The sequence below is a fragment of the Syngnathoides biaculeatus genome, chromosome 14, assembly GCF_019802595.1.
Source record: "Syngnathoides biaculeatus isolate LvHL_M chromosome 14, ASM1980259v1, whole genome shotgun sequence".
NCBI classification, from domain to species: Eukaryota; Metazoa; Chordata; class Actinopteri; order Syngnathiformes; family Syngnathidae; genus Syngnathoides; species Syngnathoides biaculeatus.
In genome coordinates, this window is record NC_084653.1 from 200,300 (window position 1) to 226,813 (window position 26,514).

The 26,514-nt window shown below is 43.2% G+C and overlaps 1 protein-coding gene across 12 annotated transcripts in view; it reads left to right on the plus strand.

Annotated features, from left to right (window-relative positions):
• Positions 1–26,514, plus strand: part of LOC133512717 (homeobox protein PKNOX1-like) — a 112,381-nt gene that overhangs the window by 37,195 nt on the left and 48,672 nt on the right. For 6 of the 12 annotated variants that reach the window (XM_061842641.1, XM_061842632.1, XM_061842634.1 and 3 more), the window contains one exon: positions 2,957–3,087. In XM_061842641.1, the coding sequence (XP_061698625.1) occupies positions 2,957–3,087 (131 nt within the window). Of the gene's footprint in view, positions 1–5; positions 60–1,392; positions 1,448–2,956; positions 3,088–26,514 lie in introns of those variants that run through there. The other 6 variants (XM_061842633.1, XM_061842638.1, XM_061842640.1 and 3 more) reach the window with 3 other exon arrangements.

Genomic DNA, 26,514 nt, shown 5'->3' on the forward strand with positions numbered 1-26,514 from the left:
AACAAAAGGCATCATGAGGGACACAGGAGGCAAACTTTGACAGCCGGGAGAAAACAAACGTACGACCATACACGCACACAACTTAATTTCAGTTTCTTGGGCTCCATGGTGAAGAAAGATTAATGAACTTAAATAAAAAAAATTTAAATTTATAATGTGCGTTAGCGTGTGACACTGCTAGCGTGATTCAGCATCATGGCCCACCTAACCAATGTGATGCTAGGAAGATGTTACGGCGATAGCCCATTAAATGGGAGAACAGCTTTGTCGCGCCAGGCAAACCAACATACAGGAAGTGCATCACGAGTAAAGATTGAGATCCCTTCTAGCCAGTGTGAATTTCCTTCATAATTAGAGACAATATTTTTTCAAGTAGGTGTTTCGTAACAAAATATTTCGTTACTAGAGATGTACGTAAGTAGAGTAGAGTACTGTACTGTGTGAATAATTAAATTTGGATGTTGCATGAGGCTATAGCTCTCCATACTGTCTAGGAAGGACAGGACAAGGAAAGGAGAAGCAGCATGCAGGGCAAGAGTTCTGAATCTGGGTGCACAACTGAAGTGTGGTCGAATTGACAAAGTGAATTATAGAACTCTGTATGAGATTAGGTGGGGGATACAAAAGCATTTTTTGTATGTGTTATCGCAAATGGACCCAATCAATTGAGGGCAGAATCGGGCCCAGAGTTCCACCCGAGAGTAACCCAGTGGACAGAACACATTCTACGTCAAGGGACCCCCGGCGGTCAACGATGCGGCCAATTCCAAGGATGGGAGAATGTCCTTTTTATGGTCAAAGGAGGGTATATAGGGCACCCGACAAGATAACCTCCTCCACGGGCCATGAGAGCAGTTATCCAGTCCGGGAGGGGTTTCTCAGGAGCACCGCCATATGCCATAGCTAAGTGAAAAGCCACCCCCTCTTACTATGACTGCCAGGTCCCCAACTGGCATCACAGGGCCTATCCCATGTATCAGGGCCCCCCGAGGGGGTTATGCCAGCCACTCCTGCCTAATAGGCTAAATCATCCCAACCACGACCCACAATCCCTCAGAGATGGGTATAAGTGGTGCATTAAAAAGGGGCAGGTGGGGAAGAGAGTGTATGGTACATTTGAAATCTAGGGGGTTAGGCAGGGTACACTGACTGGGAGACAGTACCAATGTGGAGAAACCCCGTCTGGCACCCATTCCTAGGAACCCTTTGATATAGATATGTGCCTGACCTCGAAGGGGGTGATGAGCAATAAAATCATTTGATACAATGATAAAGACTCATCTAATGAATCATTAGATATGAGTGTAATATGGGGCGGTAGTGGTTCCTCCCTGTCTGGGAAGGACAGGACAAGATGAACGAAGAGCGTTTCAACCTCCATTTCACCCTCAGCAGCTGACTGGAAGGACAGACCTGCTATGGAAGTAAAGCTGGAACCCTGGAAAAGGTGAGTCAGATGACTGCAAGAAGCAGGGCCAACGTTTTCTGTCATGTTTGAAAAGACGCAAATCTCTGACATTCTGTCAAAGATTCAATAAAAATTGGTGATCATAGATCATAGATCACGAGACGTAATCTGCAGTGCCAAGGGTTAAAAACAGAAAAAAAAACCCAACCAAAGTAGAAGCAACAGGCGGACAGCCACACGCACACACACACACACGATTGTTGAGGCAATCTGCGCCCCGGAACGAAAGGTAGTGATTTATTTTAGCAAGTGACATGACATCAACACAGTACTTTTGCAGGTCTCATGATACCTGTGTTTGATAAAATAAAGTTTTGTAAAGAAAGTTTTACAAAGACTTCCCAGATTGTCATTTTAAATCAACATCAACGTATGTAACATTTAAAGTCAAATCCCCTCCAAAAAACAAGCAAAAACTTCCATAAATTTTGACGCAGTATAGTCGTTAGCAAGCCAAACATTGAATGAACCAATGAATTTAAAAAAAAAAAAAAAAAAAAAAGTTAGGCTTCAAACAGGTCAATAATTGAGAATTTTTTTCATACTGCAGACATTCTGGGCGTGTGGCTTGAGGCTCAAAATCTCACATTCCCCAGTCAATTAAATAAGTGCTCAAATGGCTGTAAATTGCCAGAAATTTTCCATCGCATACCATCTCACGGACTGCAAAGAAGCAGACTGAGCTAGCGTAATTCCTTTTAGCAGCACTGCCAGGAAAATTATCCCTCCTTTGAAATTCAGCTTCACAATGTGCTTCTTTGGCCACTCAACGGTGCGCCATTCGCTACTACAGCTGTGCAACATGCACTGGTCCCCCAGGATATTTCCCCCCTCCCTTCCCTTCTTGGCCTGAAATGTGTGACAGGCCAGATACGAGACTTAACAGCCCTAACTCAACAATTTATTCCTACATTGTTCTCAATCTTTGTAAGTTTTTAGCATTTATCTTCAAACATTTACATTTTGTTGTACATGTATTTAGAAAGGGGGGAAGAAAAACAGATCTACATTTTGGGGGATTTCAATATTTGTATTAATTGAAGGCATTTTTGTGCATCTATACATTGGGTTTTTTCATGTGAGTGAATTTAAACTGTGACAGTGGATGTGCCACTTGAAATCAACATACTGTAAATACAAATGGGGCACATTACTTACAATTTAAATCGAGCCTAGGTTGTACATAAAATATAGATTTAAATAACAGAATAAAAGCTGACCTGTTGATTGTCCAGTATTGGAAAACAAATGTTTTTTTTTTTTTCTTTTTTCAAGAAGAATCCACATTGTGTCATATTGAATTTTCATAAATTCCAAAGTTAGGTAAGGCTCTGTTTGTGACTTTGCTCTCTGGTTACCCTTGGTTCTTCACATGATGTGTTCATGATCCTCTTATCTCAACCTTTTTTCCACCTCTTCTGCCAGTCTCTGTACCACTCAGTTGCTGTCTTTTTTTCAGTTTTGTAAATGGTTGTGCTCTATTTTTAGCAGATGCAAGGTGTAGCCAAGGTAGAGAGTGATTCAGAAGAGAAGTTTGAGGGGATGTTAGCAGAGGCACCCAGCCCAACACTCACAGATGTACAGACGCCAATGGACGTGGACAAAGCTTCCATTTATCGGTACAACCAAGTCTCTTTGTCCATTTGTATATTGTTTGTGTGTGTGTGTGTGTGTGTGTGTGTGTGTGTGTGTGTGTGTGTGTGGTGTGTGTGTGTGTGTGTGTGTGTGGCGAGGAGAGAAGGGGCATTTTTATATTCAGATAGATCATCAAGCCATTTTTAATATTGAATATGAAAAATAATCAATTTCTGACATTATTACAGGTTGATAAGAAAACACTCAATCTAGTAATTACCCTTTGAACTTTACATTGATTGCAACAACTGAAATAAAGTGTTTGCTAGAATTGGTGGTCAGTCTTCTGCATGGCTGGGAAGGATTTTTGGCTTTTTTTTGTTTTGTTTTTGCTGAATTTTTTTAACTCACCCATATTTGAGGGGTTTTAAGTATTAACTGCACACCATTGTCAAATACAGTAGCATATCATTGTGATTTAAGTCCAGACTTTGAGTAGGCCACGACAAGTTATGAGTTTGTGTTATGTTGAGTAGTTTTGGTCCTAAAGCCAGTCATTTGACCAAGTTTAGTATTAGGGGTTTCCCGATATGTTTAAATTCACTGAATTGCACCTAGTGAATGATCAAATAGCTGTTTCTTTCTTTTCTTTATTCACAAATATTGGTCTTTCAAAAGTAAAACACAATGAATGAAAAACACTGACGAGCTAAAAAAAAAATTTGCATTTAACTCGCGACATTTATCTTATGATGAATATCGGTACACAATTGCTTTAGAACGAGCAATATCACAATACTCTGGCTTACATCCTTTGAAGTCTGTGGAAAAACGAGGGTTAATATTCCATTGTGACTCCTCCTTTCTTTGTTACGATCAGAATACACTGATTTGCAAATCATGTTCAACTTATATTTAATTGACTACACTACAAAGACAAGATTTTTTTTTTCTTTTTTTTTAGCAAATAGTCATTAACTTGGAATTTTATTAGGTCCCCTACCCATGAATCAGTCTGTGATTTATGCAAGTCTGATCTTTTGTCATTTCCTACTTTATGCCAAACCTGCTTTGAGAAAATTCTAATTTTTGAAAATTGTTCTGAATCATTACATTGTTGAGGAAATTTTTGTTACTGACGCTTTGGCTGTGGTAAAAGAGGGTCCTTCAGACGTTTTGGAATTAAAGAAACTGGAATTACAACTTCAGATTGAAAGAGAGAGACGAAGGAAAGATATAGAATTTGGAAAATTGGAATTTGACAAATAAATTGAACTTGAGAAACTTGAAAGGTCCTCTGATTCAATCATTTCTTCATCCGTTGATATTACACGGTATGCCAAAATGGTCCCTCCTTTCAATGAGAGAAGTTAAGTACTTCCTCTGCTTTGAGAAAGTTCCTGAAAACCTCAAGTGGCCTAAAGAGTCATGGGAAAAGCTCAGGATGTATATTCGGCCCTTTCTGTCGAGCAAAGTTCTGATTATGATTTTGTCAAAAAGACCCTACTGGAAGCTTATGAGTTAGTGCCCAAAGCGTACCGTGAGAAATTTATAAGTACTCAAAAAAGGGACAATGAGAGCTTTGTAGAGTTTGCTAGGGAAGAGGAAACTTTGTTTGATAGGTGGTGTAGTTCAAAGGGGGTTTCAGATTGGCAGAGTTTGAGGCAGTTAGTTTTGAAGGAGGAATTTAAGGAGTGATCTCAGGACTTATTTGGATGAACAGAATGTTAAAGCCTTACATGATGCAGCGGTGTTGGCAGATAATTATTTTTTGACTCGTAAGTGTTCTTTTCAGTCTCCCGGCAATTCCAAGTTTTTTCGCCAAAAGGACTTTTCGTCGGGAGAGACTGCTTATCACACAGGGTCAAGTGGTGATAAGGCAGCTTCAAGTTCTTTTGACAAGCAGTCACATTCTTTTTCCAAACCCTAGTCTTCTAGTGACTCTTGTGACTGGTCCTGTCTGTGCTTATTGTAAGAAGCCTGGCCACTTGATTTCTGCTTGGAAGAAGCTCAAGTACAAAAATCAGTCCATTAGATCGCCAAATGCCCCACAGCCTTCCTTGCCATGTGGTTCTGAGGAGATTTTTTTTTTTTTTTTTTTTGACAATAAACTTTCAGATTCGGAAGTTCCAGAGAAGTTTTTGCCTTTTATTCACTGGTTCGGTTTCACTTATGGGAGATAATTTGACCCCAAGTTCCGTTACTATTATGAGGGACATTGGAGCTATTCAATCTCTGATTTTAAAGGATGTTTTGCCTTTTTTTGCAGAATCTTCAGGTAACTCATATGTTATTCTATAGGGTGTAAGTGGCAGTTCTCTGGCTCCTTTGCATTTTGTGAATTTGACTTCAGATCTGGTTTCTGACACCATCAAGGTTGGTGTGAATTGACTCTCTTCCAGTTCCAGGTGTTGATTTGTTCATCGGCAACGACCTTATGGGGGCTTGAGTTGGCGTTGATCCTATTGTCACTGTTTCGGAGCGGAGTGGTCACCCAGTAGAGAATTTGGAGTGTGACTTTCTGGGTATTTTTCCATCTTGTGCAGTGACTCATTTGATGTCAAAAGACCTTTCTTCCAAGACTTCTTTGCCAAATGAATCCATTTGTGATTTATCAGATACATTTTATGGCTCATTCTCTAGTCTCAGAGGCTGATGACTTATCTTTGAACTCTTCAGGTCCTCCTGAGAAGTCTGACATTTTGTTGAGTAATGATCACATTTTGTCAAGAAAGCAACTTATTAGTGCACACAGTGATGATGTTGAGCTGCAGAAGTTAGCATTCAATGCTGTTTCTTTTGAAGAGGATCCATTTCAGGAGGGTGTTTTGATGAAGAAGTATAGTCACTGGAAATTCCTGTGGAGGATGAATGGAAATCACATCCTCAAATTGTGTTTCCAAAAGTTTTTCGAGAGGATGTACAGTCATTGGCACATGAAAGTCCCTTGGCAGATCATCTGGGGGTAAACAAAACTTGTGAGAAAATTTTAGCACATTTCTTTTGGCCCAGCTTAAGGAAAGATGTTGCAAAATTTTCTAAGACCTGTCATGCGTGCCAAGTTGTTGGTAAACCAAATCAGAAAATTCCTCCTGCTACTTTAAGACCTATACCGGCTTTCAAGGAACTTTTCTGTTGCGTTATCTTTGATTGTGTTGGTCCATGCCAAAAACCAGATCCTGTAATCAGTATCTTATACCAGATTTCTGGAGGCTATTCATATCCGTCGGAGGGTTGCTCCTGTGATCATTAAGTCTTTCATCAATTGTCTCACCTTAGTTGGGTTGCCAAAAGGTGTCCAGTCTACTCAGGGCTCAAATATTATGTCCAATGTGTTTCAACAAGCAATGTATCAGTTGGGCATACAACAGGTTAAGTCCAGTGCTTATCATCCAGAGTCACAAGGAGCATTACAGAGGTTTCTTCAAACTTTGAAGAATATGATCAAGACTTATTGTTTTGAGAAAGAGAAAGATTGGAATGAGGGTGTGCATTTGTTGTTGTTTGCTGTCAGGGAATCAGTTCAGAAAAGTTTCGGGTTCACTCCCTTTGAGCTCGTTTTTGGTCACAATGTACGTGGGCCACTAAAAAATCTGAAAGAGCAACGGCTCAGTCGCAATCCTGAGATAAACCTTTTGGACTATGTTTCTACCTTTCGAAACAGGCTTTCGAAAGCTTGTGAGATGGTCCGACATACCCTAAAAACTTCTCAAGCCAAAATGAAACAAATTTATGACAAGTAGTCAAAAGCAAGAAGTTTCATTCTTGGTGAAAAAGTTTCTTACTTCCCATTCCTGGCCAACCACTCAGAGCTAGATATCAGGGTCCATATCTAATGAACAAAAAGGTTAGGGACCCAGACTACATTGTCCTAATTCCTGACCGTCGTAACCACAAAAGGTTATGTCATGTCGTGAACATGATTAAGAAGTATCATGATTGGGTTGAAACCAAACAAGTCAGTTGTATTTCCCAGTTACTGATTGTACAGTTGATGATGATGCAAGCTTCAATGACAATGTTAATGATGTTGTTAGCGATGTCAAGTTTGATGATTTGAGTGATAATGCTTCACCAAGATTGTGCAATTCTGTGTTAGCTCACCTTGATGAGAAATTGACACATTTGTCAGATGACTAGCTGAAAAAAACGTGATTGTTCAATTGTTGATTCAAAATTGTCGATTTAAAAAGAAAAACTGAAATATCTCACAGCCATAAGTATTTTATGGAGGCTCTAAAGGGACATGGGGACGGGGGACTTCCTCTTTATAACGAGAACCCTTCTCATTACAACGAGAAACCTTCTCAATAAAGTCCATTCTATTTATGCATGTATAAAAGAGCCTTATATGATTTGGTTTGCATTTCTGTGCGACAATGACAGTTCAAGCATTAGTTCGGTTCTATTTTCATCTGGGACTTTACCTTCCGCCTATTATTGCTTTACTTGCAAGTCATCACCATTATGTTGTGTCTGACAGACGAGAAATTCTGGTATGGCCCAAAGAACACACCCTTTTGGATTATGGAGTTCATTTTATCCAACAACGTTTACAAACAGCTGGCTCTCTAGGTACGGGTATATGTACACAAAAATCAGAAAATCATCTGGATGTAAGCGTTCACAACCACCAGTGACACAAAAATCATTAGAAGCTACGACATGGAGGCAGTCCACAGATTAGGTGGTAGCCCAAGCAAGGATTGGAAGAAGCGACCGGGGTACATAGAATGTTAGTGAGACTTTAGCGATTTCGCCGTTGCAACATTCACAGCAGCACTGGTGGTGTTTACATCAAAGGCACAGGCACAGTTAGTCAGTACAGTACAATCAGGAGTTGGTGGTGCTTCCACGGAGGAGAATCAGTTGAATCTCTCTTTACTGACCTGAAGGACCGTGGATTATTTGTCGGGTCGTATTTGGACAGAAATCTTATTCAGTTCTGCTTGCTGGGCATAATTCAGTTAAAATGTGTAATTGAATGTTCAATTTTCAAACCGAGAAAATGCTTACGGTTGTTCAATTTTCAAATCAAGAAAATGCTGATGGTGTTGGCCTATTTATCGCGGCTCCACAACAAAAAGAAGTTAGATTAAGAAGGTAGGTGTTTTTGTATTTAGGGATGTGTGTACTGAAAGTAAAGTAGTAAATAAGATGCACTTCCAATCGATTCAGCGATTTTAACCTCTTGTGTTCCCCAGATAAAGTGTGCAGTGACTCGGGGCCAGCAATGTATTTTTTACACAATACTTGTTTGTTTTCACGTCAGATCCAAATGTGTACGTGGTACTGACATGTCAAAAAGTGTATATCTAATTCCTCTGCAATTGGGCACTTTTTTTCATGTTCCACACCCCTCCTTTTACTTAATAAAAACGGCAACCTTTACAATGAATTATTTCAAGACACCATCTAACCAAAATACCACACATTACATGAATGAGTTGTTCTCTCACTATCTTGAATGCAGCATATTAATTAGATCTTCTGTGTGTGGGACGCACACATCGTCAGACTGTCAAAGAATCCATGCGTACCTAGTGGCCGTCTCTAAATCATGTACACGTTCCCAGAACTCTACTCAACTATACGGACTATGTCCCCAGTTGACAGAGTTGATCTAGACAGAGTTGATCTACAGTTGTGTTGGAGTGACTGCAGATTTCGCCCAGCAGTGCCATGTGGCACAGACCTCTACAACAGTGATCGTCAGGTGTGCCGTGAGAAATTATCCAATATCACTTTTTTTTTTTTAAAATTAACATTTATTAATAATTTTCTGCAAATATTATGTCATTGTTCAGTGTCCGTGCTGTAAAGGCTGGCAGAGTAATGTAATATTTGTCCGTGGGGCAACACGTAGCTGATTGCCTCGTTCCTCCAAGAGAATTAGTGATGCACCTGAGAGGCTGTGGTGACAGTCATGGAGAAGTTTTTAAAAAGGACAACTGCAAACTCCGAACTGGGCCCTGGACAAGATTCTGACCCGGATGAAGGCCCTAGTATGAGTGATGGGAAAATGAAAGCAAAGACGGTGAGCTCAAGGCAATATAGTGAAAGCTATCTTTCATTTGGATTGACTTTCACCGGGGATGAGACGACACCTATTCCGTTATGCCTGGTGTGTGGCGAGAAGCTATCCAACAGCGCCATGGTGCCAAGCAAGCTTAAACGCCATCTCCAAATGACACACCCGTCGCTTCAAAACAAGCCGTTAGACTATTTTGTTCGCCTGCGTGTAAACGCAGAGAAACAGGCAACGTTTGTTAGAAAAACCACAAAGGTAAATGAGAAAGGGCTCAAAACAAGTTACCTAGTCGCCGAACTTGTTGCTAAATCAAAAAAGCCGCACACTGTGGCAGAGACATTAATACTACCTGCCTGGAAAGCCATTGTCAATGAGATGCTCGGCCCTGATGCGGTTAAAGACATAGCTAAAGTCCTGGCATACCTGGCTGATATATTTCATCATCTTAATGAACTGAACACAAGGATGCAGGGCGGAAATGAAAACCTGCTTACAAGCACAGATAAAATAAATGGATTCCGTTTAAAGGTGCACCTCTGGCAACAACATGTGCAATGTGCCAACCTGGAGATGTTCCCACTCACAGACAAACAGCAAAGCAACACTGCTGCACTGTCTGAGGTAATAGGTAAACATTTGAAAAGTCTTGATAAGAAGTTGTCATTTTATTTCTCTTCAGCCTCCACTGAATGCTTTGACTGGGTTCAGGACCCATACAGCTCGGCATCAGTTGTTGGAAAGGATATGACTTTACAAGAGCAGGAGGAACTCACTGAACTGAAACAGGATCGTGGTTTAAAACTAAGATTTGCTGATCTTCCTTTGGACAGTTTTTGGTTGACTGCTGCCAAGGAGTGCCCCATTCTGGCCAACAAAGCTGTTCTGAAATTGCTCCCATTTTCCACAACATATCTGTGTGAGCTGAGCTTTTCAAGCCTAACTGCTATAAAAACTAAAAACAGAGAGAGACTGAGAGCTGTTGAAGATGAGCTTCGTGTGTGTCTTTCTTCTATTCCTGCCAGGATATCGGCTTTGTGTTCATCTAAACAGGCCCAGGTTTCACACTGACTGAGTGTAAATAAATTGAGAAATTATATTGTCATTAAATATACTATACAGAGTGTCATTTTGTAACATTTTTGGTTAGTGGTGTGCCACAAAATTTTTCCAATGTAAAAAATGTGCCGTGGCTCAAAAAAGGTTGAAAAACACTGCTCTGGATTATACCTTTTAAGAATGGAGGAAAAGTGTGCTAGTTCCCATTTTTAACAACAAAGGCGATTTGCAGAACTGTGGGAACTATAGAGGAATAAAGTTGAGCCACACAATGAAGTTATTAGGAAAGAGTAGTGGAGGCTACACACAGAACAGAAGTATCTATACAAATTCTGACAAACCCAAGCATTGATTATTCAGGGATGGGCTGCCACCAGTCAAGTTGTGGACCAGAAGTTAATTAACAGCATGCGAGGGTGAATGGCAGAGATCTTGGGATAAAAGGGTCAAGACTGAAAATATTGAATCTTATTAATTTTGCCAAAAGTATTGTACTTTTCCAATGTGCGTAAGGTTCTAACAGAGCCAGGATGATTCGATGACAGTCGAGTGTCCAAAATAGCATCTGCATCGTGCCACACAAACCAACATACAGGATGTTTACGTTCGGTATAATTTCGGGAATCCAGTGTAACCATCTTTTAGAATTTATAAAAGAGAATTACAGGTATTAAACAACCAAAAGATTCTAGGTTCATGAGGAGACACAGAGATGAGTAACAATAATGAGGCCGATGCAACAACGAAAGTTGAGTTGTCACTCATAAAAATTTGAGTAATCCTTGTAAGGGAGAATTGATTGACAGGACCAGGATTTGACGAACTGTTCTTTTTAAGAAAAAGAAAATATAATAAATTATGCGCATGAAAAACAAAATTGTACTCATTCAACATTTTCAGATGTATCATGGAAATCAAGTCAAAATATGCATTCTTTTGCATGAACTGACAAAAATATGCTTCTTTTCATGTCCAAAAAAATGCTGTCTCTGTATATTTTACCGCTCAGGTTGACTGTTTCAATACTTCAAGTTATCGTTCATCAACACCATATAGGAACAATGTGGAAAAAAAACAACTGTACATATCTTGAGCTCACCTAAAGGTATTAAGAAGCATGCTTAATTACTCCTTCATCAAAGGCCTTTCATGTCAGAGAAATGCACTTTTTAAAACATTACATTCATCAGGACATTTTTGATCCCTTTTCTTCCATGTTCTTAGCTGTCATTAGCTTCACTCCAGGAAAATAGTAGTTCGCTGATCAATAATTGAATGACTTAATTGCTAGATGGGAAAAAAACAGTTTGAATATTTTAGTTTTTTCATCCATTGATCGGTAGCGCCTACCCGATGGAAGGAGCAGGAAGAGCAGGTGGCCAGCATGTGGAGAGTCAGAACGCATCCTGCCTGCTCTGGTCCTTGTTCGAGTGACGTGCAAGTCTTCAATAGTGGGCAGAGTTGTGCCGACAATCCGTTCAGCAGTTTTGATTGTCCGTTGCAGTCGGAGTTTGTCCTCTTCTGTGGCAGCCCCAAGCCACACTGTGATGGAGATACACTGTACTGATTGGATGACCGCTGTGTAGAACTGTCTCAGCACTCTTGTGACAGGCTGTGCTTCCTCAGAAGCTGCAAGAAGTACATCCTTTGCTGGGCTTTTTTGTGGATAGAGTTGATGTTGATGATAGTGAACTTGAAGGTCTTGACGGTTGACACAAGTCCGTTAGACAGCGTCAGGGGCAGCTGTGGTGAAGAATGCCTCCTGAAGTCCACAATCATCTCTACAGTCTTAAGAGTGTTCCATATCAGGTTGTGTTGGCCACAGCAAAGTTCCAGTCTCGCAGTGCTGCGTTCATGCTAGCTTGAGGTCGAATATAAACACCTACGAGAATGAAAGAGGCAAATTCACACTGTGTGTAAGACTGCTTACAGTTCAAGAACGACTCTAAAAGCAGGCTACAGTGTGTGCTCAGCTGTGTAACGTCTGTGCACCATTTCTCATTGATATAAAAGCGTATTCCACCGGCTTTCGATTTACGTGTTAGTTCCGATAAAGATGAAAACCGGATAGCTTAACAGCACTGTCAGGGACACGTCCACAAAGCCAACTCTCCATGAAGCACAGGGCAGCAGAACATCCAGTCTTTCCAGGTCTTGATAAGAAGCAATCTTTGCAGGTCTTGATAAGAAGCTGAAGGTCATCTATATTGTTAGCTAAGAGCATAGGTTCGTGAGATGAATCGACGGAAGCGCCAGTCCATGTCCCCTCTTTCGTAGTTGAACTTGTGTACCAGCTCCCAAGCCCTTCCACTGCCATTGACGCGAAGCTTTGTAGAGAGCTCCGAGGAGTAACTCCAGGAAAAGATTCAGCCAAATGGCGAAGGTTGACGAAAAACAATCTAAAGACTCTCTGATGGTTAGCAAGTTCTTCTTTGTGTACTTGAGTCCTGAGATTACCAAAAAACACATAAACGTAAAAGAAACCAGACAGAATTTGCCGGCGGCTGCCACACTGATAGGCACCCTCGTGAATACAACAGCATTAAGCCACATGCATGCATTAATTTTTCACATTTCTCAACGATTTCTTGTTTTGTTTTGATGGACAAAACAACTCTCACTTCTCATTGGCACTAGCAATCAGTCTCTTAGGCCTAGAACTGTTGTGCTGGTGGTTGTCACGATAGACGAGACAGTTCTTCAAAGATATCATTCTATAGAAGCTGAAAAGACGAGAAAATATCGATGGATTTAGGCAATTAAATGGGATGGATGGTGCCCAACGAAATACACACCACTGTGTAGCGATCATTTCATTTAAGGTAGGAATTATTCTTCACTATTTCATATTATCAAGAAGTATTTATAATGCCAAGTTGACTCATTTGAGAACATGTGTATTAATGTAATGTGTATTTAAAAAAAAAAAATTGTCAGAGAGGTTTACGGAGGTTAACGTGTAGCGGCAATACGCCTCCATATGGCGAGGAGACGACTCCCTGTCTGAATTTTTTTTTCCAATCATAGTTAATGAATGCAAGTTTGTGTAAAACCAGGGGTCATTTATTTAAATATTGGTATTTGTTTTGAAAAAATCTGGGTGGGTCCATCACTATCTGGGATTTATTCCTGATTGACAGATCCAGCAACGAAGTATTTGTAAGCCTCCAGATTTTTATACGCTTTCAAACTCTTCTGTGTAAATCTCGACGACTTATTCACTAGATACAAGTGTATGTCCAGTTGTCCAAGACAAGCGGAAGCGAATTAACAGTCCAATTTCTTATCGGTGAAAAAGTCGATTTCGGCATTAAATATGATCCTCTATGCCAAGTGTCTCTAACTTTTACACGTACCTTCGTTTATTATCACCTTCTAAATGTTTAACGGTATCGAAAAAGGCTCTGGGTGTTGTGCTATAAGACATATTCTCATTTTGTCTCAATGGAATTCACTTGCAACAGTGCTTTGTATGACTGGCAATATGGCGTAGTAAACAAAAATCACATGATTTTATGATGCACATGCACAAGCTCTATATAGTCACGGTCTTTCCCCTGGACATGTCCAAACCATCGAAGTTTGCTCTGAAGTGTATTTTCCGCTTGTGGCTGGGCAGCAAACAGAGAAAGCGCTCTGTGAGACTGACATTTGGGCTGGTTGTTTTTTTAAGAGGTGTCCTAGCTGCAAGCTACAGGTCCAATCGTACGTTGTGTTGGAGTGACAGGCAAAAAGGAAAAAGCCTCTCTTGGGCATGAACATCTCATCTTTCTCCCGGGGACCATCCCTTCTCCTCTTCACCGATGGCACGTCCCCCTCTTTCTGGCCTCAGGAAGTTTGTGGAATAGTTGGGTGCAATAAACTAATACATGTTGATTTGTAATAATGGTAATAACTCCTAGTGGTCACCTGTGAGGTGACTAACTGTTAAAGCCCTAAATGGCCATAGAATTCCGTTGAAGTAGATCTTAGTTTCTTTGAAGTAAAATTACTCAGGGAGTTTATCTATCTTACTTTGTAAGCTTAGACCTTAATTCTCCTCACTCAGGTTGTATCGAATGCAATGCTAAAATGCACTACATACCCCGCTTTAATGAGTTCCCAAAACTCATTACAACCGTAGACGAGAGACACCTGATTGGAGGTAACAAAGAAAAAAAAATTAATTGCAGTTTGGAAGAATATACTTGATCAAGAAATCCTAAAATGCTCAGAGGCATCTACTTAAAGTTAACCATTAACTAGTAAACACAATTATTCTAGTAAAGCTGAAATACTCTCCCCTTGTCCTGCAGCCACTTGTCACCCTGAAGGCCCCACGTGAATAGCGGACTGCCTAAAAACCAAATTGTCCACTCATGCTCTTATATTTATGTATTTGACCGGGTAGCCTCCCTGGGGTGCCCAGGCTTCATGGCATTCCATCAAGGAAAACCTGCTTCTTCTAGGAAAAGAGGGGAAGCCATTTTACAAACATCCATCAGAGCCTCTCACAGCCACACACGCCAGGAACCCTAAACTGGAAGACAACGAATACATAAAGTACCAGTACATGAATATTGGTAAAAAGAATACAATCGTAGAATCTGACATGGAAAACAGCACAATGGAAACAGAAGACATTTAAAACTGTGGCGGTCCTCCTTATGGTCCAGTGCGTGTAACACTGCCGAAGTCAGTTTTATCAAAAGTCCATAGGAGTCTGCCTGCTGTCCACAATCACAGTCCATGCACCAGTGGAAAAAGTCCAAATCCATACACCTGGGACCCGAACAGCTCCAGAATGCACAAAATATCTGCCAGTATTTTGCAACAAACCAGGCATATCATGACACTCTTCAAATTAATATTGAATAAAACAACATATGGAGGCCAGTTACGTCCACAGCCTTGGAACAGTCCGGTTGGGAAGTTGTTTAACAGGGGTGCCATCCATCCATCCATTATCTACTGCTTTTCCGGGTCAGGTCGCAGGGGAAGTAGCTTCAGCAGGGATACCCAGACTTCGCTTTCCCCAGCCATTTCTTCCAGCTCTTCCGGAGGAATCCCGAGGCATTCCCAAGCCAGCCGAGAGACATAGTCTCTCCAGCGTGTCCTGGGTTGTCCTCAGTGTCTCTTTCCGGTGGGACATGCCCGGAACACCTCATCAGGGAGGCGTCCGGGAGGCATCCGAATCAGATGCCCCAGCCACCTCATCTGGCTCCTCTCAATACGGAGGAGTAGCGGCTCGACACTGAGCCCCTCCCGGATGACCAAGCTTCTCACCCTATCTCTTAGGGAGACCCCAGAGACCCTGCGGAGTAAACTAATTTCGGCCGCTTGTATCCGGGATCTTGTTCTTTCGGTCACGACCCACAGGTCATGCCCATAGGTGATCGACTGGTAAATTAAGAGCTTTGCCTTTCGACTTAGCTCCCTCTTTACCAAAACGGACCAATACGAAGGCCGCATCACTGCAGACGCTGCACCGATCCGTGTGTCGATCTCCCGCTCCATTCTTCCCTCACTCGTGAACAAGACCCCAAGATACTTGAACTCCTCACTGTAGGTGTCCACAAACGTGTTCGTGGGTTGCCCCCACGACAGGCACCGACCAACTTACGGCCACAGCTCCGGTCGGCCGCCTTAGCAATGGACGCACTGAACATCGTCCATTCAGATTCAATGTCCCCCGCCTCCTCTGGGACGTGAGCATAGTTCTTTTGGAGGTGGGAGTTGAAATTACTTCTGACAGGGGAATCTGCCAGCCATTCACAATACGTTTGGGCCTGCCATGTCGGACTGGCATCTTCCCCCAACTCACCACTAGGTGGTGATCAGTTGACAGCTCCGCCCCTCTCTTCACCCGAGTGTCCAAGACATGCGGTCGCATGTCCGATGACATGACCACAAAGTCGATCATCTAACTGCGACCTAGGGTGTCCTGGTGCCAAGTAGACATGTGAACACCCTTGTGCCTGAACATTGTGTTTGTTATGGACATTCCATGATGAACACAGAACTCCAGTAACAGAACACCACTCAAGTTCTGATTGGGGGGGCCTTTCTTCCCAATCACACCCTTCCAGGTCTCACTGTCATTTTCCACGTGGGCATTGAAGTCCCCCAGCAGAATGATGGAGTTGCCAGAGGAGGTGCTGTCCAGCACTCCCTCTAAGGACTCCAAAATGGGTGGGTACTCTTCAATGCTGTAAGCACAAACAGTCAGGACCCGTGCCCCTACCTTCAGGTGGAGGGAGGCCCCTCTCACAGGTGGTGAGCCCATGGCTCCACCACGATAAGGTGACGGCTCGAGGAGGGGTTAACAGTAGTGGATTTTGCTAAAAATATATGATCTCATGGCTCAATCCCCCCTTGCATAGCCCCTCTCCAGCTCACAAATGGATATAGACATGACGCCTCTGGGTCTCACCGCTGTAGATCCACTCAATGAAGTAACATAGTGAACCCATCTGTGCATTGAAAGGACTTAATTTCCTCTCCAAACAATACACAAAATTCACAGTGGATATGCATCAAGTACAGTGGTCTCAATTTTCAGGTTTTCATTGCCTCATCCTTATTCATCCCTCTGTAACATTAATTGTGATTTCTCTCCAGGCATTGTAATGTCAATCCATCTCAGGATCTTGATGTTTGCAAATGTGAGCAACAACAACAGCAGCAGCAAAACCAAAATAGCACACAATTCCACTGCTAGTACTGGTAAAATTCGAACTAGCATTGCACCCATGGGCCCAATCTATTTTGTAACCAGGAGTTAGCTGACCAGCCAGCTTTGGCCCATTGGCCAAAAGCGTCCCAAATGATCTTTAATGCTTCTGCCACACTGGTAAAGTTATCTGAATTACCTGGTAGATAGGCTTATGTAAGACGCACCTCCCGTCAGGTTCAGAGAATCACTTAAACCATCTTTCAGGGCGAGAATGTAGTCTAATGCCATGTTAGCCTAACCCTAACCTGTTTAAGTAGAGTTAGTTGATGACTTCTTTGAGTGTTAGAGAAGAGCTCAAACCCCTTGATCGTTTCATGAGCAAATCTCTCCAAAGTATATGTTATCAAGGTGATCTTCATCTGAATCCCACCTTGCAGCTTGAGGTTTTCAGCCTCTTCATCATCGTCACTGGGCCGTATTCCCCTATCTGCTATCCACAAAGAGAACGCAGCTTCCATTCAATCCTCTTATTTTGCAGAGTCACCACACCTTTCTCTTCCTTAAGTTATTGAGGCGTTTTTTGGGGGGCATTTTACACTGAAGAAAATAAGTATTTGAACACCCTGCTGTATTGCAAGTTCTCCCATTTAGAAATGATGGCGGGGTCTGAAATGTGAGAGAGATAATGTAAAAAGAATCCAGAAATCACAATGTATGATTTTTAAAAATTATTTATTTGTGTGATACAGCTGCAAATAACTATATGAGCACCTGAGAAAACCAGTGTTATTTGTTTGCAATTACAGAGGTCAAACATTTCCTGTAGTTGTTCACCAGGTTTGCACACACGGCAGGAGAGATTTTGGCCCACTCCTCCACACAGATCTTCTCTAGATCAGACAAGTTTCTGGGCTGATGCTGAGAAAAACTAAGTTTCAGCTCCCTCCAAAGATTTTGTGTTGGGTTTCGGTCTGGAGACTGGCTAGGCCATTCCAGAACCTTGATATGCTTCTTATGGAGCCACTCCTTGTTTTTCCTGGCTGTGTGCTTCGAGTCATTGTCATGTTGAACGACCCAGCCACGACCCATCTTCAATGGTCTGACCGAGGGAAAGAGGTTGTTCCCCAAAATCTAACAATACATGGCCATCATTCTTCCTTCATACAGTGCAGTCGTCCTGTCCCATGTGTAGAAAAAACACCCCCAAAGCATGATGCTACCACCCCTATGCTTCACATTAGGGATGGTGTTCTTGGAATGGAACTCATCATTTGTCTTCCTCCAAACACGGTTAGTGGAATTCTGACCAAAAAGAGTGGAGTTCTGACCAAAAAGTTCTATTTTTGTCTCATCTGACCACAAAACGTTCTCCCATGACTCCTCTGTATCATTCAAATGGTCATTGGCAAACTTAAGATGGGCCTTGACATGTGCTGGTTTAAGCAGGGGAACCTTCCGTGCCATGGATGATTTCAAATCATGACGTCTTAGTGTATTACCAACAGTCACCTTGGAAACGGTGGTCCCAGCTCTTTTCAGGTCATTGACCAAGTCCTGTCACGGAGTCCTGGGCTGAAACGGGCATATATTCTGTTTTACTTCGGCTGATCTTCATTCCTCTCCTTTTCAGTGCATGCCTCCATTTTTCTAATTGTTCCTCCACCTGCTCTCTGCTTTCACTGCATATCACAATATCATCTGCGAACATCATGGTCCAAGGGGATTCCAGTCTAACTTCATCTGTAAGCCTATCCATTACCATAGCGAACAGAAAGTGGCTCATAGTTGATGCAATCCCACCTTCACCTCAAATTCTTCTGTTACGCCTACGGCAAACCTCACCACTGTTCTGTAGTTGTCAGCCAACTGGCAACCAAGGCTGTTCGGGAAGGGGTGAGTCAAACCGGTCACACCGACAAGCCACCAGACAGCGGACAGCTGGGCAGTGCACAAGACTGGAAACTGCTGGCAAAGCTGGACAAGAAGCTCTGCTTTCCAGTTGAGATTGCAGCTACCACCCTACGACGAGATCTAATACTTTGGTCTGCCTCTCTCAAGGTCGTCTACATCATTGAGCTGACAGTGCTCTGGGAGGGGGCAGTCGAGCAGGCGTATGAGCAGAAGGAGCAGAGGTATGCAGGACTTGTGGCCGAAGTGGAACAGCAAGGCTGGAGAGCAGAGGTACGCCTGGTGGAAGTCGGCTCCAAAGGGTGTATAGCCTCCTCAACATCCAGGCTACTCAGAGAGATGGGAGTCCGAGGGACGGACCATAGGCAGGCAGTCAGAGATCTCTCCAAGGCGGTGGAAAAGTCCAGCCAGTGGCTGTGGATAAAAAGGAAAGACCCCAATTGGGCCTTCAGGAGAATTGATGGCACCTCGTGGCTGAACCTGGGACGCTGGGATTCACTGCTGAACACTCTTGAGAATGTTGTGGGCCTATCAGTGAAACACTTGATGACGGAAGGAAGCCCACTTGATAATCCGTAGGGTGCCATCACTTATTTGAACCTCCCACAGAGCCTCATCGGAGCCGAAATATGCATAAATAGAGGGATATCAACATCTAGTCCTACGTAATACATTTACTACCCTTATACGTGTCCTGTACTATACTAACATATTTCTCCTCCACACCAGACTTCCGCACGCAGTACCACAGTTCCTCTCTTGGTACTCTCTCGTAGGCTTTCTCAAAAGCCACAAAGACACAATGTAGGTCTTTCCGACCTTCTCTGTACTTTTCTATTAGCATCCTCAAGGCAAATAATGCATCTGGAGTACTCTTTCTAGGCATGAAACCATACTGTTGCTCGCAGATACTTCTGACCTGAGTCTACCCTCCACTACTCTTTTCCATAACTTCATTGTGTGGGTCATCAACTTTATTCATCTATAGTTGCCACAGCTCTGCAAGTCCCCTTTGTTCTTAAAAATGGGAACTCGCACACTTTTCCTCCATTCTTCAGGCATCTTCTTGCCTGCTAGTATTATATTGAATAAGTTGGTCATAAACTCCACAGCCACCTCCCCAAATTGCTTCCATACCTCCACCGGTATGTCATCAGGACCGACTAACTGCCTTTCCATTTTTCATCCTTTGTTGTGCCTTTCAAACTTACCCCTTGCAAATCATTGCCAATTCCTGGTCCTTCACACTTCGACCATGAGGCCTTTCTAACTTCTCCCTTACTAAACAAAGCTACTTGCCAGTCATTCACGCTTGGCTCTTCTACTCTTCCTTCTCTCTCATTTCTTCCACCACCTGGTTCTCTGCTCTACCTTTGTCTTCTTAATTTTCATCGCCTGCACAGATCCACTTGCGTGTTTCTGTCTCCGCTCTTGTTCGGTCACTGTATGTTCCTGCCTCTTCTGGGAAAAAGTGTTCACTATTACCATTTCCATCCTCTTTGCAAAGTCCACCACCAACTGTCCCTCAAAGTTCCTTTCCTGGATGCCGTGCTTACCCATCAGGTTTTCAAGCCACTGTTCATTCGATGAATGCTCATACGTGTTTGGCACAGTTTTATGCCTGACGCAACCCTCTGCATTTATCCGGGCTTGGGACCGGCCTACAAATTGCACTTGTGCCACCCATAGGGCTACAGATAGTCAAATTAAAACAATCAAATAAAGTCAACACACAATGTACACAATTCACTACTACCCAGGCTAAGTTAAAGTAAGGGTCCGAACCCATATGAAGATAGAAGAAAAAGAGAGATAAGAGATTTCAAACCACAATGTCCCTCCAGTGTTTCACACGGCAGGCGTGGAGCAATTTGAAGTTGAGGGTTTTGTCCACTTGTCCAGCGTCCTCTGAATCCTCACGGTCCTCATTGTTGTCTTCTTCTCTGTGGTCCAATATAGGCCTCGTTAGCGATAGCTCATAGGTGTCAAACTCTGACCCACGGGCCAAATTTGGCCTGCAGTGTAATTATATTTGGCCTGCGAGGCAATTTCAAATTGATGTTAGAGCTGGCCCGCCGGTATTACATGGCAGCAGCGCTGTAATGCCACATTCACCCCTTATACTACAAATCCCATGATGCTCTGCTGTTGTTTTGGCGCATCAAGCATACACCCCCCCCTCCTCTGTGTCAGTAGCCCGACATTGATGAACTGGCATCCAAGAAGAGATGCCAGCTGTCTGGCTTGGGCACATCAGAGTAGATCAGTGTGTCGCAAAATGAGCAATAAATACATTTTGTATGCACTTTGTCTTGGTACTCCAAGCCCTGAATGGTTGATTTATTCATAGTTTTTTTTTTCAAAATTATTAGCCTTTGTAAGAAGCTAATTTTGACATTCATCTCAGAAGGCTGCAAAACAGAAATGAGGCATTAAATTTTTCTTTAAATTTTATATAATATGCCATTGATGTGTATTATTACTGTTATTATTAGTAGTTGTACTTGTTTGGTTCCATATTAAAGGATAATTTCTTCAACCCTGGCCCGCGGCTTTGTTCAATTTAAAATTTTTGCCCACTGTGAATTTGAGTTTGACACCCCCGCGTCAGCACTTCACTAGCCTTTGCTAGTCGTTGGTTATTTAATTTCACTCTCAATGGTTGGCAAGTGTGCTTGTCTTGCTGCTTGTCGTCCAATGTAGGCTTCCCTAGCATTAGCTTGTCGCTAGCATTGGGCCGTCGCTAGCATTAGCTCACACAATTGACATTGCACTGGTCAATAACGAGAACCGCGAACAGGTAGAGGCACTCTTTACAAGCTTAATGTGAACAATGTGGGACGTTAACACACTTATTTAGATTTTACATCTTGCACGTCTTATAAGGAATAGTTCCCATAAACAGAAATCTCTCTTGTTTTTTGTTCTTGTTGCTATGTTGTTCCTTGTTCTTTGTTCTGAATGTCGTACCAGGGCAACACCAACTGCTGGGAAAAAAAATTCCTTGTGTGTTTTTACATATTTGGCCATTAAAGCTGATTCTGATTCTAGACCTTTTCCCCCTCTATCAAAGGATGTGTTATCACCAGCAGTGCTCCGCAAATGCCAAGCAAGGTCAGCAGAGCTCATGTTGCTCTCAGTCGGTCCTGCACTCAGCAGCCGAAGAACCTTTGGTGCTGCTCTCTCCTCCTCCTCGCCAACCTGGACCCATTTAGGGCCATCCCTTTTTGGTCCAAGTTCTTCTTCATCTGGCACTTTGACATAGTGTGACAGATGGCACCAGGTTGGTGACCCTTCAACCTGGAATGCTGTGCCAAGGCTGAGAGCACCTCATATGGACCTTGTCAGCACTTGTTGAGCCACTCCCCCCTGAAAAATTTCATAAACACTATATCCGGTTCCACTTTCCTCCGTTATGTGGCTGGAGTCTCTCTTGAGATCAATTATTATTGCTTTCCCCAATCAAATTATACCACCTTCACACCTCAAGTTTAAGGGAAAACTTTTAATACATTTGCTAACTTCAGAAGCAGAGTGGACCATCTACACTACTACTTTAAAACACCCTTTTAATGAATATTAGCCTTCAGGCTATGAAAAGCAGTATAGGACCTCTTTAACTGCATAAATGAATTAGACCACGAAATTTTTTACCACAAACGAACCATGGAAACTAGCACAGCAACTGAAATCCTCTGAATCCTCACCATTAACAAGTTGCAATGTTTGAGCATTTTAAAGTGTTCCCTCAGGGTTATCACATGAGGTAAGTCTGCTGTCAAGACTACTGCAAATCTTCACTTCCACCATTATTATGCGCCAGATGGACACAGACCAACCAAAAAAGTTTGTTGAATAAAATCACCTTGGCCTTATAACGTTTAAAAGTTCCTTCTGGAACCTACATTTTAGAAGTTAGCAGTCTCGTCCCAATGTCCCTTCAGAGGCACCATTTGTCCTCCTCGCACTGGTCCTTGGGGGCACTCATGTAAAGGGTACAGTTTTCAGTTTACCACCATTACCACTGCAAACAGGAAAAGGCTCAGAGCTGATCACTGATGCATTCCCACCTCCACCCTAAATTCTTCTGTCACACCTAAACCACACCTCACCAGTGTTCTTCTGCCCTCCTAAATGTACTATTCTAACATACTTCTCTGCCCACCAGACTGACGCATGCAGTACCACAGTTCTTCTCTTGGTACTTTGTCATAGGATTTCTCTAGATCTACGTCGACACAATGTGGCTCCTAACCTTCGTACTTTGTAATTTAACAAGAACTACAATTTCTATGTACAGTATAGATAGATATGTGGTGTTGACATTATGATCTGCAAAGTACATGGTTGAGTATTATGGACAGTGCATTAAATTATAGACATTTATCAACAGTGTGACAGAATAATCACATAATAATCGGGTAATGTCCAAAGTGCTGGAAGGGCAAGACAAATACTGTGCTTAAATGGCGGTTTCTGCATGACCTTGATTTTTGATCTCGAGCAATGATAGTGGGTGCTGGGGAGGGTTGTTAATCATGAGGGCCTAGCAGAGAGGGATTTGACCATCCTGACTGCCTGGTGGCGCAAACTGTCTTCGAGCCTGCTGGTTTTGGCCCGAAGATTTTGCAGTCTCCTCCCTGATGGCAGCAATTTGAAGAGGCAGTGGGATGGGTTAGTGGGTTCATCAGGCTCGCCTTGTGGATGAGGCGGGTGTTATAAATGCTCAGAAGGGAGTGGAAGTGCTCTCACAGTGTGCTGCAGCATCTTGCGGCAGGAGGTGGTGCAGGCATTGTACCACATGGTGATGCTGGTGCACAGGATCCTTTCAATCATTCCTCTGTAAAAGGAAATCATGATGACGGGCAGGGCTCTTGCTTTTTCCAGCTTCAGCATGAAAAAGAGCCGCTGTTGAGTCTTTTTACCCAGTGCTCTGGTGATAATGGTCCAGGACACGTCTTCGGAGATGTGTACACCCAAGAATTTGGCGCTGCTCTCCCGGACTACTGGAGCACTGTCAGTTAGCGGGGGGTGTTGGGTATGCCTATTCCAGAAGTCCACTATGACCTCCTTAGTCTTCTCCACATTCAGGTAGCGATTGTTTTACTTGCACCACATCGCCAGGCAGCTCAACTCTTTAATGTAACTTGTCTCATCAATTTTATTGACGAGGCCACCACAGCTGTGTCGTCTCCAAACTTGATGAAGAGGTAGGAGTTGGATATGGGTGTGCAGTCACGGGTCAGCAGAGTGAAGAGGAGGGTGCTCAGACCACATCCTTTGGGGGGGCCCTGTGTTCACCATGATGGTGTTTATGGAGATTCAAAATACCTGGGGTCTCCCCCATCTGGAAGTCCAACAGCCAGTTGCACAGGGAGGTGAGTCCCAGCTGGTCTATTTTGAGGAGGAATTGCTGGGAGATGTTGAATACTGAGGTGAAGTCGAACAGCATTATGACATTTGAGTCTTTGGTCTCTTGGCGGTTGAGGGCTAAGTGGCGTGCAGTAGAGATAGTATCTGTCGAGCGAGTTAGACCGATATGCAAACTGTTAGGGGTCCATCCTGGGGAAGGAGGGATTTGATGTGCTTCATACTAGCTACTCGAAGCGTTTCATAATGAGGTGAGTGAGTGTAACCGGGTGGTCGTCATTATAGCAGGAGAGAGATGGCTTCTTTTGAACCGGGATGATGATGGTGTCTTTGAGGCAGGTTGGAGCGACAGTTTGACTCAGTGAGGTATTGAAGATGTCTGAGGATATACGTGAACTCACCCCCATAGTCAGAACACGGCCAAGAATATCATCCAGTCCGGAGGCCTTCCTTTTGTTAGTCCTTCTGGCAGCAGCAGCACCTGGATGTTGGGAGGCAGAGGGATCTTCTGTGCCTGGGTGGCATTGTCGATCAAAGCAAGCAAAGAAGTCATTCAGTTGATCAGGCAGCGAAGAGGAGTTGTCAGAGGTCTGTGGTGGGGCGGCTTGTATTCTGTGATGGGCTGGATACAACGCCGCAGGTTCCTGGTGTGTCTGCTGTCTCTGAAGTAGTCTATCTCGTAGCTTCTCTGTTGCCACATGACAGGTTGGCCGTGGCTGTCCTTAGGCTCTCCTTGTCCCCAGCTCTGACAGCAGTGGATCACAGCAGGCCATTCTGTTGTTGGTCTTCTTTCAGATTGTAGTCTTCTTGATTTTTGTCATCTCCACTGAACATGATGGCAGCCCATTCACTTTCCATTGACAACTACTCCAAGGAAAAACAAGAGGTGGGTTCCCAACCTCCAAATAGTGCATTGCTATTTTAATATTTACAGTATTTACATTAATTATTTAATATTTATATTTATGTGAAAATGTGAACCCTGCATAAAACAATTAAAAATGCATAAAGTTAAAGCAACTTAAATCTTTATAATTTATTATTTTGGTGGCGGTGCGATGGCTTGAAAGGGAACGAGGAAGTGTTACGCAAAAGTCACTCTATTATTTGACTGCGCTATTCTTCATTAGCCCTCCAATTTTTCTATTACCTGTGGCCTTTGGTTTGTAAATCTAGTCACCCCTTTGACAACTCTAGCTGCCTTTGATTACACTTTTATTCTTTAAGATCGTCGACTTAGCCATATGATGCTTGCTAGCAAGAGCCATAACAAAAACACACTGCATTTTCTTGCTTAGTGTGCTTTGAGCCACTGTGATTTGCTCAACTTTCTTTCCCTCGTAGCTGGTAGCACCACTGTCTTTCTTGGGTCCCACGACAATGAAAAATTTACATTAAACAATCTTGAAGCATAAGAGGCATAGTATGAGTGATTGCTTGACTCGAAGTGGGCACAGGCTTGTCTAAGCACCGCTCTATGTGCACTCCGCTCAAGTCAGGGTAACATGGGTTTTGCTTTGGATGGGTTTTTGGTCACTCAGAATTGGGTCAAAAGCCACAGCATTGATCCATCCACTTATCCTAACAAGGGTCGTGGAGAATGCTGCAGCCAATACCAGCTGTCATCAGCCAGGTGGCAGGGTACACCCTGAGCTAGTTGGTAGCCAATTGCAGGGCACATGGAGACAGAGAACAGTCGTAATCACAATCACACTTAGGGGCAATTAATGCACGTTTTTGGAATTTAGGAGGAAACCGGAGCGCCCGGAGAAAACCCAAACAGGCACATGGAGAACATGCAAGCTCCACACAGGCGGGGCAGAGATTTGAACCCCAGTCCTCAGAACTGTGAGGCCCAGTCTATAGCTGTTCCATTATGCCACTTGGATGGAAAGAATGTGTTAATAATTTCACTTATAAATTGCTCTGTCATATAAGTCGCACCCCTGGAGGCCCTGTAGCTCAGCGGTAAGAGCACTGGTTTGGTAATCCAGGGGTTGTGAGTTCGTATCCCACTGGGGCCTCCACTCCCTGAGAAGGGTTGCGTCAGGAAGGGCATCCGGCGTAAAAATTGTGCCAAACATATATGTGCGTTCATCTGAGATGACACGCTGTGGCGACCCCGAAAGGGACAAGCCGAAAGATACTTACTTACTTACTTACTTTAAGACCACTGTAGAACTCAGGTCATGACCACAAACCAATATTCTCCCCTTGGCCATCTTGGACAAATGGCACAAGAACACCCTAGGTCGCAGTTCGATGATTGACTTTGTGGTCGTGTCATTGGACTTGACTTGGACACTCGGGTGAAGAGAGGGGCGGAGCTGTCAACTGATCACCACATGGGTGGTGAATTGGCTCCGATGGTGGAGGAAGGTGCCGGTCCGACGTGGCAGATCCAAACGTATTGTGAGGGTCTGCTGGGAATGGCTGGCAGATTCCCCTGTC